Source organism: Ctenopharyngodon idella, chromosome 22 (genome assembly GCF_019924925.1).
Source record: "Ctenopharyngodon idella isolate HZGC_01 chromosome 22, HZGC01, whole genome shotgun sequence".
NCBI lineage: Eukaryota > Metazoa > Chordata > Actinopteri > Cypriniformes > Xenocyprididae > Ctenopharyngodon > Ctenopharyngodon idella.
The window spans coordinates 9479268-9496496 of NC_067241.1; the positions used below are offsets into that span (position 1 = coordinate 9479268).

The 17229-nt window shown below is 35.7% G+C and overlaps 1 protein-coding gene across 1 annotated transcript; it reads right to left on the reverse strand.

Moving 5' to 3' along the window:
• Positions 1-723: 723 nt before the first annotated feature.
• On the reverse strand, positions 724-16734 carry slc17a9b (solute carrier family 17 member 9b). Its single transcript, XM_051879192.1, has 13 exons — positions 16149-16734; positions 15223-15420; positions 12667-12806; positions 10510-10609; positions 10279-10409; positions 8933-9029; positions 7218-7314; positions 6803-6890; positions 6456-6490; positions 6025-6140; positions 5787-5842; positions 3066-3095; positions 724-2920 (listed from the first exon to the last, which is right to left on the reverse strand). The coding sequence occupies exons 1-13, from the start codon at positions 16277-16279 to the stop codon at positions 2742-2744; spliced, it is 1398 nt and encodes a 465-aa protein (XP_051735152.1). The 5' UTR covers positions 16280-16734; the 3' UTR covers positions 724-2741.
• Between the last annotated feature and the right edge of the window lie 495 nt (positions 16735-17229).

A 17229-nucleotide genomic window follows, 5' to 3' on the forward strand; every position in this document is an offset into this window, starting at 1 on the left:
AAAATTATGTAATTTATTACTTACTCTCATGTCATTCTACACCCGTAAGACCTTCGTTCATCTTCGGAACACAAATTAAGATATTTTCCGTTGGCTCAGTGAGGCCAGCAAGATAATTAACACTTTTAATGCCCAGAAAGCTACTAAAAACAGTTTAAAACAGTTCATGTGAGTACAGTGGTTCGACCATAATATTAAAGCGACGAGAATACTTTTTGTGCGCCAAAAAAAAATAAAAAAAAATAACGACTTTTCAACAATATTTAGAGATGGGCGATTTCAAAACACTGCTTAATGAAGCTTTACGAATCTTTTGTTTCGAAACAGTGGTTCGGAGCGCCAAAGTCACGTGATTTCAGCTGTTTGATACGCGATCCGAATCACTGATTCGAAACAACAGATTCTTTATAATGTTGTTGAACCACTGTACTCACATTAATTGTTTTTAAACTGCTAGAGTTTTACACTTTCATCGTAAGTAGAATACCAAACTCGTTTGGTAACACTCACTGCCATTATAAAGCTTGGATGCGTCAGGATATTTATTAATATTTCTCCAGTTGTGTTCATCAGAAAGAAGAAAGTCATATACACCTAGGATGGCATTAGGATGAGTAAAGCTTGGGGTCATTTTCATTTGAAAGTGAACTAATATTTTAAAGGTACTGAATGCCTTGCTATCTTGGATCACATTTGGAGGAGTAAATTAATACACAAAACATATTTCCCTTGATAAAATATAGTTTTATATTTCAGCAAAATATGCTTACAAATACAGAATACTGCATTTACATTGTTTTACTTTTTTTTTTTTCATGTGACATTTGTCTCTAAAATAAGAATGCAATATGGATTAATTCAGTTTTCATCCACAACTCAGGATGGTATGACATTGCAATAATTCACAGCTCATCTATTGTATTTCCTAGTCTTGTGTGAGATAAGTTTCATAAGGAATGACGCAAGCGTAATAAATATGCAGTTTCTTCATCGCTACTCTAATGCAAGTTATTGTCAGCTGTGATGATCATGATCATAATCCATTTATGCAGAACAGTCTATTGTAGAACATTAACACATTAAATATCAAATTAGACAGCATTAAATGGAACAGAACATAATATATATGTGAGACGGCATTTTTATAAAGTTGCATCAGCCAGAACAAGAAAACATGAAGGGAAAGAAACCAGAGAAAACATACAATATGTATAAGGAAAGCAATTATCATATAAGCATTTTCAATCTAACCTCTAAATCAAATATAAATCAATAAATATAAAAGTATTCTGAAATATTGTCTCCTATATATATATATATATATATATATATATATATATATATATATATATTTATTTATTTATATTTATTATACACAGTGGTATCTAATCTGTGTATAAAATAAGATTATAATCACAAAAAATCTTTGTGAACATATTTATGATTTTATGTACAGGAAAAAATACAATTTCCTTGAGTCCCTTGCAGAGAAGAGAGTTGTATAATAATTCAAGTTTCTTTGCTAATCTGCCATGATCTTCCCTAGCAGTACACCTGCAATAACAGCAGAAATGTATTGCATGTTTTAATGCACATTAAAATAAGACCCATTAAAGCACAGCTAAGCCTTCCTAGGAACTGTTTTTCCTTCAATTCTTTAAAGTAACTAAACAGAAACATTTATTTTACTCCTCAAAGCAGTGACACCTGGGGAATTGGAGATTTGCAGCATGATTAATGAGATACTCGTGTGACCCACAGTTAAACTTAAGAATATGCTTCAGTTTTTGATTTATGGTACACTTACAGGCTAAATATTCAAGCTGGATGACTTAAATTGAAATAGGTTTTGGTCAAATCATTCCCAGTTTGATGTAACGTTCAGGATCTTGTCTCTACAAAATAAAGCTTATCACCATAATACATTCATTTCATTGTGCAACTTCTTGGTCCAAACAAATGACCCACCGAAAGAAGGTCCCTAATAACTAAATCAATCAAAGACAAAAGGAAACTAGCAGTTTGTTTCAAAGGCTGAAACATAAAACTTCGTTTCAAGATCAGAAACTATTCTCAACATCACACAGCTAAGACAAAAAATGCTTTAAGGGATCAGCCAGCTACAAGACGCACAATAATGTTTAACAAAGCACTAATGACAGTAACTTCCTTCCAACTAGAACAAACTCCAATTCTGCAGCAACAAAAAACAGTAATCTCTATCAATAGCTCACACCCTCTGGAAGAAACAGATGTCTGAGATGAGGTATTTTAAAATAACATGCTATTAATAATTTAATAAACACTGTCAATTCCCAGACTCTATCTTTTGGTCATAACCTGATTAAATGGACGATGTACTGCAGGTTTCTGATTTGGTCACAGTAATGATGATATTAAAGCAACTGCAACTATAAACCAGCACAGTGCTGTGCTGTTTATAGTGCTACAGCATAAAATAGAAATGAATGAACACATGGACCTCAACAAAATACTCAGTAACACTCTTCATACTGCAGCTCCTAGTGATCTATAACAGATCGATTAAGTATCTCCTACAGCTTTTCCTTTATTTTCTTCAGCCAAACAGATTTCTGAAGAGCCATAGTGAAGAAACCAGCGACTGTCTTCTTAGAGTCAGTGATTTCTCTATGACCCCTCCCACCCCTCATACATAAAACGCAGCAGATCCATAAGCTCCATATCCTGATGGTGTTGCTCTGCTCCCATCCCCCGTGCTCTCAGATGTGGATGTTGTGGTAACGGCCCTTCGCTAGATCTATGTCCACTCTGCGAGCTTCTGCGAAGCTTAAAAACGTGGCTAGCCCCAGCAGATTCACCACAGTGATGAGGCCGAAAACTGACGCCCAGGAACCAGTGGCCTCAATCAGATACCCTGAGAAATACACCATGATGACCCCTAACAAGGACACGCACAACAGCATTAACACATACAGCATACTAACAATCTTCATGTAAAAAACTGTGTCTCTTATTTCATTTGATATGAAGTGATTAACATAATTTTTACATTTAAAATATAACTGTTTTCATGCTGTTCTTACCTGTAAAAGCTCCACAGGTATTCATCACCCCTATAAGAAATAAAAAACATTAGATTCAGAAAAGATGAGTGAAATAACGAGACTGACTTATATTCAATGTACTTTGCAGAAAAAGCAGATAATCTTATTGCTCATTGTAAAATTACAATAAATCTGTTCACATTAAGAATGATAACCATAATGACAAAGATCAAGTCCACAATGCAACTATAACAATGACACCGAAGAACAATCCATTATTCTCAAATCAGGAATTAAAAATTGGTTCATCCTGAGCAAAAACACTAGGCTATTTTTTTTGCTGCAGTTCTAGAGTTACCGGTTAGAACAAAATAAAATACTGCTTTATTCATTTTGAGACAGGAGTCATTTAAAATTTGCATTTATTTGTATATTTTAATTTCCATTTTATCAGTCTACAGTAAATGTACACCGCTCCCTATATGCTATAGGGGACTGTCAACACATGACAGAAGAGCTGCAGAGAGATCAAGGCACTGTATTTCCTCATCATATCTACTCAACTATATTTGATATAAATAAAGTGTAGCCTAAATATAAAATTATTTTATTTAAAAAAAAAATGTTGTTAGACTAAATTAATACATATTCAAGAAACAAGTGTAGTTGTATAGCCTACATACGCTACCATTTTATTTTTTCTGTTTAACTTTTATTAGACTGCAGATCGAAATAAAGAATACTTAATATGTGACCCTGGACCACAAAACCAGTCATAAGGGACCTTTTTTTTTTTAAATTGAGATTTATACATCACCTGAAAGCTGAATAAAAAAAGCTTAGGATAGGACAATATTTGGCCGAGATACAACTATTTGAAAATCTGGAATCTGAGGGTGCAAAAAAATCAAAATATTGAGAAAATCGCCTTTAAAGTTGTCCAAATGAAGTCCTTAGCAACGCATATCCACTCACAAAAATAATTTTTTGATATATTTACGGAAGGAAATTTACAAAATATCTTCATGGAACATGATCTTTACTTAATATCCTAATGATTTTTGGCATAAAAGAAAAATCGATAATTTTGACCCATACAATGTATTGTTGGCTATTGCTACAAATATACCTGTGCGACTTATGAGTGGTTTTGTGTTCCAGGGTCACATATTATTTTTAAAAAGAGAGAAATCGCTGCTTATTCTGAATTTTTACAGAATGCAGTTTCACTTTTTTTTTTTTTTTTTCATCTGCAGAACAAAATAAATAAAATTAATTGCGATGATAACTTTTGAAATAATATAAAAGAAACATCAAAACAAGATGTGTTGTCAAGACAAAATATTAGACAAAATTACAAAAATAAGGATGAATGATGTTTGACAGGGAATGCATCTCCACGGCATAGTCGCTGGCATCAGTCGCAAATATTAAGCATGTTTAGAAAAATCTTTGCGAGGACGACAGGCAAAAGCTTGTTCTTAAATCTAAGACTAGGTATCTTTAGACACCACACACTACACGACTGTAAACACCGACTGAACGCAACTGGAACAGACCCGGTCCGTTTGGGCATGATCAGTCCTCCCGACCAAATTACATTCATAATCAGCCTGACAGTACTAAATAACTAAAACATAAAAAATAAAAAAAACCCAAAAAAACTATATAGACAACAAAAACAAATAAAAATGACAAAAAAAAAAAAAAAAAATTACATGAAAATGGATATTATAAAAAAAAAACATTTAAATTATTAATAAAAACTATAATAGTATATTAATGATACCAAAATATTACTTGCAATAATCACTTTCAGAGTATTTTGTTTTTGTTTTTTACAGCTGATGAACAATAACAAGATTGACAGCCAATCAAAATCCTACTTCAAAGTGTGCACTGAAGAGGGTTTCTACACATTTTCCATTTCAAAATTCCATACTTTTTCCATATTCAAACTTGAAGAAAACAAGAGCATGGATGCACATGAATTAATAGAGATCTATTTGCTCAAAAAATGGCTTTCCTTAGTAGTACCTCTAATATCAAGGCCTAATGTCCAATTTAACATCCTCTGTGGCAGCGAAGAAATCATGACACGAAATGGGCTGATGGCACAATACGGCTGTGTGCATTGTCTTATTTGCCAAGTTCAAGGGTCTATAAAAAAGACGGGTACTGTAAAAAAGTGTTTAAACTTTGGCATTCATTAGTGTAGTACGTCATATTTTAAGGCCTTATGTCTGCTTTAATGCATACTCTGTGGCGGCCAAGAAACCACACCACGAAATGGACTGATGGCGCATTAAGTGACTCAGTGTGCGTTGTCCTGCGCACACACAAGTCTGTATATTTTTAATTTTTGCAAAGGTCCTTTTAGAGGCTCTGTAATACAGTGCAAAGAATATCAAAACGCTAAAGTGCACCTTAAATTCATTCAGTCATGTTTGACAATCACTAAAGAATCACTAAATAGCTGCCATGAAAAAACGCTTCTTATATGATACATTTATTTTCATTAAATTCCTAATTTTCAATGATAGAAAACTAAATATAGGCAATAGCCTGGAAATGCAAATATTTTTCCATACATTTCCAGACCTGGAAATTACTAATCGAATTCCATACTTTTCCAAACTGTGTAGGAACCCTGACTGAAGAACATAACACAGAACATAACCGAAGTGTGCGCTTAGAACAAACAAAGTTATTGTCCATTGGTGTGGATGCTAATATAGTTAGCATTAAAATGTTACTTACCAAACAGAGCACCGGCACAGGATGGAGCGAGATCTTGAACATTTACTGAAACCCCACTATAAAGACAGAGAGAGAATTATATGTTCACATCTGCATTCATGCATTTGGCAGATACTTTTACATACATTTTATCAGTGCTTGCATTACCCGGGAATCAAACCCATGACCTTGCGGTTGCTAGCAACATGCTCTACTGTTTGTTTGTTTCAATGCATGTGTAAGCAGTGCGTGGCATTACCTGTGACTGAATGTGGTGAGGCCCATAGTAGCAGACACAAAAGCCACAGCTGCGGGGAAGGTGTTGTTCCCGCACAGAAACAAAGTAAACACACTGGACACCCCCATAGAGAAGAACTGAAAACACACACATCAATGCACTGTTATACAAACTACCGTTTAAAAGTTTGTGGTCAGTAATATTTTTTATTTTCTAAAACCTTTAAACAGCAATGACATATTAAAATGATCAGAAGTGACAGTAAAAAATGTATTATGTTACAAAACATTTCTATTTAAAATAAATGCTGTTCTTTTGAACTTTCTAGCCAATTTTAAAATACATTAACATAGACAGCAGTTATTTTATATTGTAACATTTTGCAGTTTTTCTGATCTAATTAATGCAGCCTTGGTGATATACTCATGAGAGAGAGTTTATGTCAAATTTACCTGCATAAGTTTTCTCACTGACGCAGTATCAAAACCTTTAAGAGACAAAGAAAGGGGCGAGAGTATGAGTGTGCCAGCTGAGGAACATTAACAGATTTTATAAGACAATTAAAGTCATGTAGACTTGACATTTACAACACTGTAAAATTCAAACAGACGCGTAACGTTGGTGGGAAAGAGCAAAGTCACGACACAACAGTGATTACAGAGCACAGCCGTTGACACTAAAGAAAAGATCAGGGACTATTTAATTGCCTTTCTATTGTCTATCAAAAACACATTGATATGAGGACCAAATGTTAGCTTATATCTTTAAATGTATCTGTGTAGTACGCATGGTTTCGTACCCTGACTGATTAGATGGTCTGAAAGGCATCCACTAAACAGGGAAGAGGGGATGGCCACAAACCATGGGATCACGTTAAACACCCAACCCTGAGGAAACACACACATGCAGACATACAATCAGACACACACAGGAACAGGCAATGATCAACAGGTGAGTACAACCCATGTGGATATACAGTGTTGTGCATTAGGAAACAAGCACATACTCTGATGCGCTGTTATGTGGAGCCCCCTGCTGGAGTTCAACCAGAACAGCATCATACTAACATGATTAACTCTCACTCAGAAATTAATTACTGGAGATTGTTTTTCTCACATAGAAGCAGAGAAATCTCTGTATGCAGACTGATATTCTTTTGCTTTGACACAGATCATGTTCTCACACGTTGTCTGTAAGAGCGCAGTTCAGTTTACCTTGGCATCAGGGAAGGTGTCCTTGAAAAATGTTGGCAGCCATGACAGCAGTGTGAAGAAGGTGCTGGCGGTGCACAAGTGTGTAATAATGACAGCACTGAAAAACAGATGTAGCCTGTCAGACAAAAGACACTAAAGGTGCAGTCAGTCATTTTTCCTTATTAAAAAAAAAAAAAGACAAGACGTTTTGACAAATATGTTTAAAATTATGTACAAGATTCTACAGTCATGCCTCCATGTTGTGATCACATGACCAGCCGAATACTAACATTTACCTTGGTAAAACCTTATATCTGGAGACTTTCGCTCATGGAATAAATTAATCACAATTAACCACAAATTTCTACAATGGCATTAGATGATACTACATCCACATCACTAGGTATCAGTGTATGACTAAGATAACACAATATTAACAAAAGTTTTTAAAGAGAAAAAATGACTGACAGCACCATTAATCTTAAAATGAATATATTATATTATTTTAATAATAATTAATATAAATAATTGTATAATTAATATAAAAATATGACTTTTAATTTAAAAAATGAATGTGGGTAATTTAAGAATGGAAGAAAACGTGTGTATATCAATAAGACTTTATTCAGTCCTGCAGGGAGGATGTATTTTGTAGGCCAAAACCAATTTTAGCAATTCTGGTTCCACTGTCCTGAAGTCATTGGGTTTTTGGTTAAATGCCTGAAATATGGTCTATGATTAACACAAGCTCAAAATATTTTATTCTGACACCCTTTTATGATTTTTTTTAAAGCATTTATTTGTCTTTAAAATGGCTGTTTCTAGAAAGTGTCTAAATGGGACTACAGACGTTCTCGAGGACATTAAACGCCATCAGGCTGAACAGGAAAACTCATCTACTCACTACTCTACTTTCACAGCCTCGTTGTGTTTATAGCTATTTGAACAAATGTTCAGATTTTTTGTTTTTTTTTTGACTGAAAAATTTGTTGAAAGATTAGTGGTGGTGACACTGAAGTCATGAGACCGTGGTGTAGTTTGTTTGTTTATAGTCTAACTTTAGCTTTTTACTTCTGCCGATTGTATTTAGGGTTTAAAATTCATAAAGTTGTGTTAAATTGTGAAGACAATCACGTTGAACAAAACATGCAGGAATCATGAACTTTTGTAGTTCACAAAGCTTATTTTCTGCAATAATCTAAAAGCCAATGAATCCTCTTGGGTTTTTGTTGAGGGAAATCAGGGTCATGCCAACTTCCTACAACAACATCAAGCAACAACAAGGTTGGCCTACAACAACATCATCACTGCAGTCCTCTATTGCTACAACGATAACACCAGTAACAAGTACTACTAAAGCACTCCCTCTCAATCACACTTAGGCATTATCAACATGGTAAAGTAACTGTACTTAAGTGTGATAGTAACAGCAGCATTTTTTAAAATTCTTTAATAATTACTATCTACTTTTCCTTATACATGAATATAATTTTTAAAATAAAATATCACACAAAAAAAAAAGTGTGTGCATCATGTGTGCAGTCAGAAACGCTCAGCCAAGTTTGGCTGACGGGACAGTGTACTGTGTTACTGTGTTTCTGAGTGCTCTATATATAGAGAGACATGGAGCGGATGTGAATCAGGCCTCTATGGGAGCTCAGTAAAGACCCTTTGTTCAACATCCACGCTTTCTCTCTCACACACACACGCACTCAGTATTCAGGTGCTAATCTCACCACACAGCTGGCTGTCTGAAGAGACGCAGCCAGTTTCTCTTGGACAGTTTGGACTGGGTTCCAGCGCTGCCCAGAGACTCCAGTGTGATGATGGGACCTGACAAACAAGCACAATCGGCCTTTAAACAAACAGTTGAAGAAACAGAATAAAAGATCTGCTACAGTGTCTGATCTGAATAGAATGTACGAATAGAGACACAAAGTACTTGTTAATTAACAGTGAAATATTTTATTTTTATTATATTTGCTACATAGTCCTCTAGAATTATTATTGATTCTGATTGGCCAATATTTTAGTACGGCAATGGCAAATATGAAATCGTTACCAAGTACATTACCATCAAAGGTTTGGGGTCAGAAAGATTTTTTTTTTTTTTTTGAAAAATTTTTTTTTTTTTCAGCAAGGATACAATAAATTGATCAAGAGTGACAGTAAAGACATTTAATAATGCTGTTCTTTTGAATCTTGAACATATATACAGTACTGTGCAAAAGTCTTGCACCATTAGATGTTTTAGCAATGATATAATGATGACCATATATAATTATTTCTCAGTCTCTTTATTAGAATATAACCAGAAAATACAGGAAATTTGTATACAGAATTAAAAAACAAAAAAAATCAGTCAAAAAAAAATTACTTCTATATGCTGAAGTGGCAAGTATTTGGTGACCTCCCCTTACACATGAGCAATAGCAGAAACCAGCTCTCTTAAACTTAAATGGAATGGAAAGGGGATGGCCAAGAAAACTTTCAAAATATGATGAGAAGTTTCTCAGATTTTCTTCTTTGAGAAACTGGAAGAAGTCCAGGAGGTCACACTAAGTACTGATTTTTGCTTAAAGAAGCCATTTTGTTCTGATTCTTTTTTTTTTTTACATTTTGTGTATATATTTCCTGTATTTTCTGTTTGTATCATAATAAAGACAAAAAATAAATATGGATGGTCATTAAAACATTGCTAAAACAACAAAGCTGGTGGTGGTATATATATTCCACAGACACGTTTCTTGAGCAGCAAATCAGCATATTAGAATGATTTCTGAAGGATCATGTGACATTGAAGACTGGAGTAATGATGCTGAAAATTCAGCTTTGCTATCACAGGAATAAATTACACTTTTAAAATATATTCATATTGAAAACAGATGTTTGAAACTGTAATAACATTTTACAGCATTTTTACAGTACTTTAGATCATATAAATGCAGCCTTGTTGAGCACAAGACACTTCTTTCAATAACATTTAAACAATCCTACTGACCCCAATCAAAATCAAATTGTGAGGTGCCTACTGCCTAGAGATTCGCATGACTATGTTTGTGCTTGTGTATCCTGTGCATACCCTCTCCTTTGAGCAGATACTTCCACATGCAGTACGCCCACAGCACAGACAGAAGCCCAGAGACGTAGAACACACTCTCCCAGCCGTACAAGTCCAGCATGAGAGAGCCGATACCTCCAATCACCAGAGTCCTACACACACACACAGTTACACAAATTCAATATCAAAGACATCTGTTACATTTCCACATGAAACAGAGACAGCAGATATAGTTCGAGATCAGACACTAACCCCATGTACGAGCCGCTTCCTACTGTGCTCATGAGGAAACCCCTCTCACTCTCCACCACCTTCTGAGAGCACAGACTGGCCAGAGACGGGTAGTGAACACCTGAGCGCAGAGAAAACAAACACACTCATTTGTGGATTGCCATAAGTAGATATTATTGTTATTACAACAAATATACCACCTTATACCCACCCTATACCAAAAACAAACACACTAAAAACTAAAATATACTGTTTGTGGTACCTAATAAATAAATTCTAAAAACAAATATATACACTGCCCGGCCAAAAAAAAAAGTCGCTGTTTGGATTTTAATAGGCAAATACTTAAGAGTCTATGAATGGATCATTATTACAGTGATTATTATGTTTCTAGCATGTTATATGTTTGGCAACGGTTCTTTTAACCCTAAGAGATGGAGTGTGTAGCTTTTCATTTCTTAAACAACCATGTATTAAGATGTATCATGGCCATATTCCAGGATGACAATGTCAAGATTCATCAGGCTCAAATTGTGAACTGGGAGGGAGCATGAAGAATCATTTTCACACATGAATTGACACTGACCTTAACCTCAGTGTAAGGTTTTGGGATGTGCTGGAGGAGACTTTACAGAGTGCTCACCTCTTGCATTGTCAATACAACATCTTGACCGAAAAATGATGCACCTCCCGATGGAAATAAATCTTGTGATGTTATTTCCATCAAGAGGTGCATCAATTTTTGGTCAAGATCTTGTATTACCAATGCAAGAAGTGAGCATTCTGTAAAGTCTCCTCCAGCACATCCCAAAGACTTTCAATGAAATTAAGGTCTGGACTGAGGTGCCCATTCATGTGTGAAAATGATTCTTCATGCTCTCTGAACCATTCTTTCACAATCTTAACCCTGGTGAATCTTGACATTGTCAATATGGCCATGATGTGTCTTCCTACATGGTTGTTTAAGAAACGAAAAGCTACACACTCCATCTTTAAGGGTTAAAAGAACTGTTGGCAAACATATAACATGCTAGAAACATAATCACTGTAATAATGATCCATCCATAGACTCTTAAGTATTTGCCTATTAAAATCCAATTAAAAAGCAACTTTTTTTTTCATGTCCTTGGACATGGAATTATTTTTCTAAGGCAACAGTATCAACAACAAAGGTAATCTGCAGTGGTCACATGGTACAAGTCGGAGATCTCAGATCTCAGAATTACGAGTTCTCAGAGGACGTGAATGCTTTTTACAAGTCGTACCTCGTACTGACGGTAATTCTGACATGGTGTGAACGCACCTTGTACTCTGATTTGTAACAAAAGCCTGGACAAGATGATGCCATTAAAGGGACAGTTCACCTAAAATTAAAATTATGTCATCATTTACTCGCCCTCAAGTTGTTCCAAACCTGTATAAACAAAGGAAGATATTTGGAAGATCAACTGTAACCAAGCAGATCTCGCCCCCTATTTACTTTTATAGAATTTTTTTTTTTACCTACTATGGTAGTCAATGGGGGGGCGAGATCTGCTTGGTTACAAACATTCTTCCAAATATCTTCCCTTGTGTACAGCAGAACAAAGGAATTTATACAGGTTTGGAACAACTTCAGGGTGAGTAAATGATGACAGAATTTTCATTTTTGGGTGAACTATCCCTTAATAACTTTTAGCAAACTTTACATTTCTTTAACAAAAAGCCAACTGCGGCTCCCTCTGACAAAGGAATCAAAGTGGCATATTTTATAGCAGTCTAGTGACTTTTTTTTTTTACTACTTTCAAGAGAATACAACAGAAGTACAATGACATACAACATAATTAACTTGCAAAGCAGGATTGGATTCCTCGCTTTGCCAAAAACAGCACAATTATGCTCTACTCCACAGCAAATGTTCCTTCTCATAAAAAAAGGTCAAAATTTGCAGGACAGAACATTTAGCAATTTAAAATGATTTACTAAGCAAGCAAAGTTTCCCCTAATAACAGCACAGCTCGGCTGCAGTTTGCAGCGAACTCCAGCCCCACTTAGATAAACACTGAGAACAGTTGAATATCGTTTTGTAACTTTCTCCAAGCTTAAACTATTATTGTACTTCAATATCCTTAGATCCTTGAAAGTACACAATCTCCACAGCGTGAAAGCATATAAGCACAGTTGGGACGATCACTCACCCTGCAGCAGGCCCATGAGGAAGCGGGAGACCGTCATGGAGACAATGGGCTGGGAGCAGAAATGGGCTAAGATTGGGGTGAAGGCTGTCATTGCTCCCCATGCTGCCGCTGACAACAGCATCACTTTCTCTCCTCCCACCCTAAACAAATCAACACAAACACAAGCATTTGTGAACATGACATCAAATCCAAACACGAGTTTTTGTAATCAAATATATTTTTGAGTATTTCTCCAGCAAAGCAGACATTCCATTCCTGCAGTAAGTATTTTAATATTATTTGACAGTGTTGGGGGAAGTTACTTTTAAAAGTAATGCATTATAGCGTTACTCTCTAAAAAAGTAACTAATTGCATTACTTAGTTACTTTTTATGGAAAGTAATGCGTTACGTTTTTTTTGCGTAATTTTTTCTCATCTGGGCACGGCTGTTTGTTTGTTTGTTTTTATAACAATAAAAAAAAAGTTCTATTTTTTGGCAAATGTAAAGGCCCTTTCACACCAAAAGTGAAATGAATAAGCCTCAGGCTAAAGGAAATGCAAATTCACGCCTGTACAGTAGAGGGCGCAGCCCTAACAAACAATAGGGATGGGCGATACCACTCATTTTTATTTTAAATATGATACAGATACTTTTAAAGGCCAGTATCGTTGATATCGATACCGATTAGGGCTGCACGATTTATTGCACAATACGAAAAATCACATTGAACTTGAACGAGATTATTGCTTAAACGCGATTCTTAGTGCGATTATGAAATCACAAAGGCTGCGATTATTTTTTTATGCGCAGCTTGTCAATGAAGTATGGCTCCAAATACTAATCCATCTGAAAGCACTGAGTTTGAATCGCTTATAATGTACATTTGAAAAAGCAACATGCGTCAAACATCTTTTCAGACATGAGAAGCATTTATTAACATCTTGTCCAGCATTTAATAACATGTTTTACTCCAAACTCACTTCATAACGACAGTTGAGCATCCTTCTGTGAGATGATGTGGCTTCTCACACAGATTGTCGTGTGTTTATTAGTCATGTTTAATTAATCAAAGCGTGTTATCTTCTTCTGCTGCTCGGCATATTTTGAGTTTCTGCACAAGAGCGCCCTCTGGCTTTCAGATGGAGAATCATTTACTACTGATCACAGAGCCGTACAGCTCTGACAAGCTGCGTATTAAATTATCGCAGCCTTTGCCAAATCGCGTGCGATTTTATCGCAATAAATCGTGCAGCCCTAAAACCGATACGATGATTAAATTTGAGTAAGATGGGTAATGATACCCACTTAACATTATATTTGAAAAGCATTTTAACATTCAATACACATTAATAGCAACTTATTAGATTCTATTTTTGTTTACACATGGTTAAAAAATCTTTACTGTAGTGGTAACCATAGAAATCTACAAATAGTTGAACTATGTTCACTGTAGTAAAACCATGGTTCATTTTCATAATTGAGTGCCAGTGATGGGCTGTTGCACCAAAAAAATGCAGACTTTTTATTCTGACAGTATGTTTTATATTAGTTACAGAATAGAACATGATCAATATCTGTGATTGATTGGTTCTGTCTTGCAGCATTTTCAGATGAGCAGGAAAATAGATTTATCCTATACAATTATTTGCTAACATAGGTTATTCGTCCAATTCAATACACATTTTATACATAAGATTTCTTGTTGAATAAACAAAATCACACCTTAGTGTTGATATTTTTATCTGAGTATCGATAATTTAGATATGTCAGTATCGATCGATAAGCCTTTCAGCTGTGTTGCCATTGTGGGATACAGAAGAACAGGACGCAGGAGAAGAAGAAGTAAATGAGTAAATGTATGCTCACATTTAGTCTAGAACTAGTCTAGAATAAGCATCATGTTCACACACAGCACAAAGTAACTTGTGTTACTTATTTGAAAAAGTAACTCAGATATTTTGTTGTGAATTAAAAGTAATGCGTTACTTTACTAGTTACTTGGAAAAAGTAATCTGATTACGTAACTTGTGTTACTTGTAATGCGTTACCCCCAACACTGTTATCTGAATGCAAAAGAATGAAAATTACTGCTGTACTAAACAGGTGAAAATTAGTATACCGCATCCTCATAGAGGTTTGCATATCAGCCACAACCTGTTCAACAAATATGTAAAGCAGTTTCGACAGAGGGCACAGGATGAAATTATAAAATAGAGCCACACCCTTAAACCAGAGACTGGTGTCACATTAACGTAATATCTACCAAAACTGTCTACCTTTATGCATTATGTGATGAGTTATTCAGTAAAAAGAAATGCTGTGTTACTTTTAATAACAAGACAGTGATCCATTTATTCAACACTGCTGACGCTGACTTGTGTGTCCTACTGTCTGTTGATACTGTAACTATAGATATGATTATTTACATTCTATCAAATATTAACTTTAAAAATGTAAGGGCCACTTAAAAAAATCCAATATTACTAAATACTTAAAGAAATCTTTATGTAAAGTACACAAAGGCATTTCATTTCAAGTTTCACCAACAGAAACAATGGAGTCAGTGAGCTCTAACCTGTCACTGACGTAGCCTCCAAGGACCTGAGTGAAGCAGTAGCCCCAGAAGAAGCTGCCCAACACCATGCCCGTCTCTCTTTTGGACCAGTTGAAGCGCTCTCCCATGCTCACTGCACAGATAGGCATGGCCACACGGGCACAGTACAGCAAACATGTGCCCAGCAACAGCACCACCGTCCATATCCTCGCTACCGGCCTGGAGACAGAGAGATACAACCGTATGATGTTTGTTTTGTTTGTTTCGTATGAGATTCATATGACAAGTTGTTACAGGCCAAAGCACACAAATTCAGTTTCTAACTGGCAGGTACCCATCTAGGTTAATTTGCATCAGAAGCACTCAGTTCATCAACCTTTTTACTTAAAAAGATGACCCAAATACCAAGTTTCACAAAGTTTATTTTAATCCTCTGATTTAGAACTGAACTGTGACTCAAGACTCAGTGTTTAAGACTGAGCACAAATGTACTGCTCATTGTTAATGTTAGTTAACCAACGTTAACTAATGGAACCTTATTTTAAAGTGTTACCAGTATGGGTATATATACACGTTTAACTTTAAATGTAATTTAATACGAACACATGTTTGTTCATAATGTATTTTCCCATTCTGAATGAAACTTTTGAAATGTTTGAAAACTGTGGATAATTAAAGAGGAATAACTGTACCATGTTTGGAAAAACTGACATTAAAATAATAATCATTCTGACCACTCATAATTTGTTGCTGAGATAAAGATAAAATGAGATTTTTTTTATGAAATCAAATTAGAATAAAGTGCAATTATATACATAACATTAATATACTTTGTTATATAATGTATTCATATAGTTTATTATCACAGTAATGTGCTTATATTAATTAATTATTTGCATTAGACTAATAAGCATTATTTAGAGGAAAGTTTGGTGAGGTGGTCTCACCTTGTCCAGTTCTGACTCGACTCTGCCCACTTCTTCTGTGACCCAGCTTGTCCGATATTTTCTGAGGGATTCTCCTTAATACTGGCCAAATCTGGACAAGAGTTCTTTCCATGTTTTTGTAGAATTGCCATTCAACGACAAATATATCCGTTTGTGACTATCTGCTCTGATGTCCTCTCGGGTCAGTCTTTGCAAGCGTGACAGGCAAAAGAGCAAAGCAATGAAAACAATATGTTTCTATCCCAGTTTCTTCGCGGAAGCATCTCTTTATACCATCCCTGACGCATCCATTGCGCTCCAACGACTGGCATAAATGACCGGACCTTCGGCTTTCACAGCTGCTATAACGCAGCGGGAGGAATTTCAGCTTTTTCCTGATTCCTGAAGTGTTGATGATGATCCACGTGTCAGTTTCTTTTTTCAGCCACGCAGTTCCTCCAACCACTGGCGCTTCAAACCAGGAAGTAACGTGACTCAGCCCCTTCCACACATAACAATGCACATTCAGTCATGATTTAGCCTCTGCCTTAGGCAACATACCTGAATGTGAAATTGAAAATCTTATAAAGGTATTTTTCATGCGAAATGGGAGCGGACAGGTTTAGTGGACGCAACACGACTGATTGATACCAAAGTCATTAGATACACCAAGTCCGAATCATGTGCGCGAATCGGTTCTTTTGAACATTTCGTTTAAAAAACGACTCACAAAAAATGAATCGCCTATTCTTTTACGCCATTCCGGCATTCCGTTCCAAAAAGGTTTAATGCGGGTTTTTATTGTAAATTCATGCATCCCAGTTCGGTTTATTGCAGTCATGCTTCAGCTCATAAAAAGTTATTTAGAACGTAATTTGCTTTTACATTAAACAATACTATTTTACATCTCTTGACCAGTGCTGCCAAGTCCGCGGTTTTCCCGCGGTCGGAATTGGGCCACTTCAACACTGTTGCAGGGGGTTGTTTTTCTTGTCCGCGGGTTGAAGATATTTAGGCCCGGGAATGCGAATTTTACCAGGGAAACCCTGCCAAACACGCGGATTTTACCCCCCAGAACGCGATTTTTACTGGGGATCCCCAT

Bases quoted from the DNA above. Each gene is read 5' to 3' on its own strand.
- slc17a9b (XM_051879192.1), bottom strand. From the start codon at position 16,279: ATGGCAATTCTACAAAAACATGGAAAGAACTCTTGTCCAGATTTGGCC. The intron at 7,315-8,932 runs GTGAGATTAGCA...TCTGTTTTTCAG, and splicing joins TTCAGACAGCCAGCTGTGTG to TGCTGTCATTATTACACACT. The intron at 6,141-6,455 runs GTAAATTTGACA...GTGTGTTTTCAG, and splicing joins CAGTGAGAAAACTTATGCAG to TTCTTCTCTATGGGGGTGTC.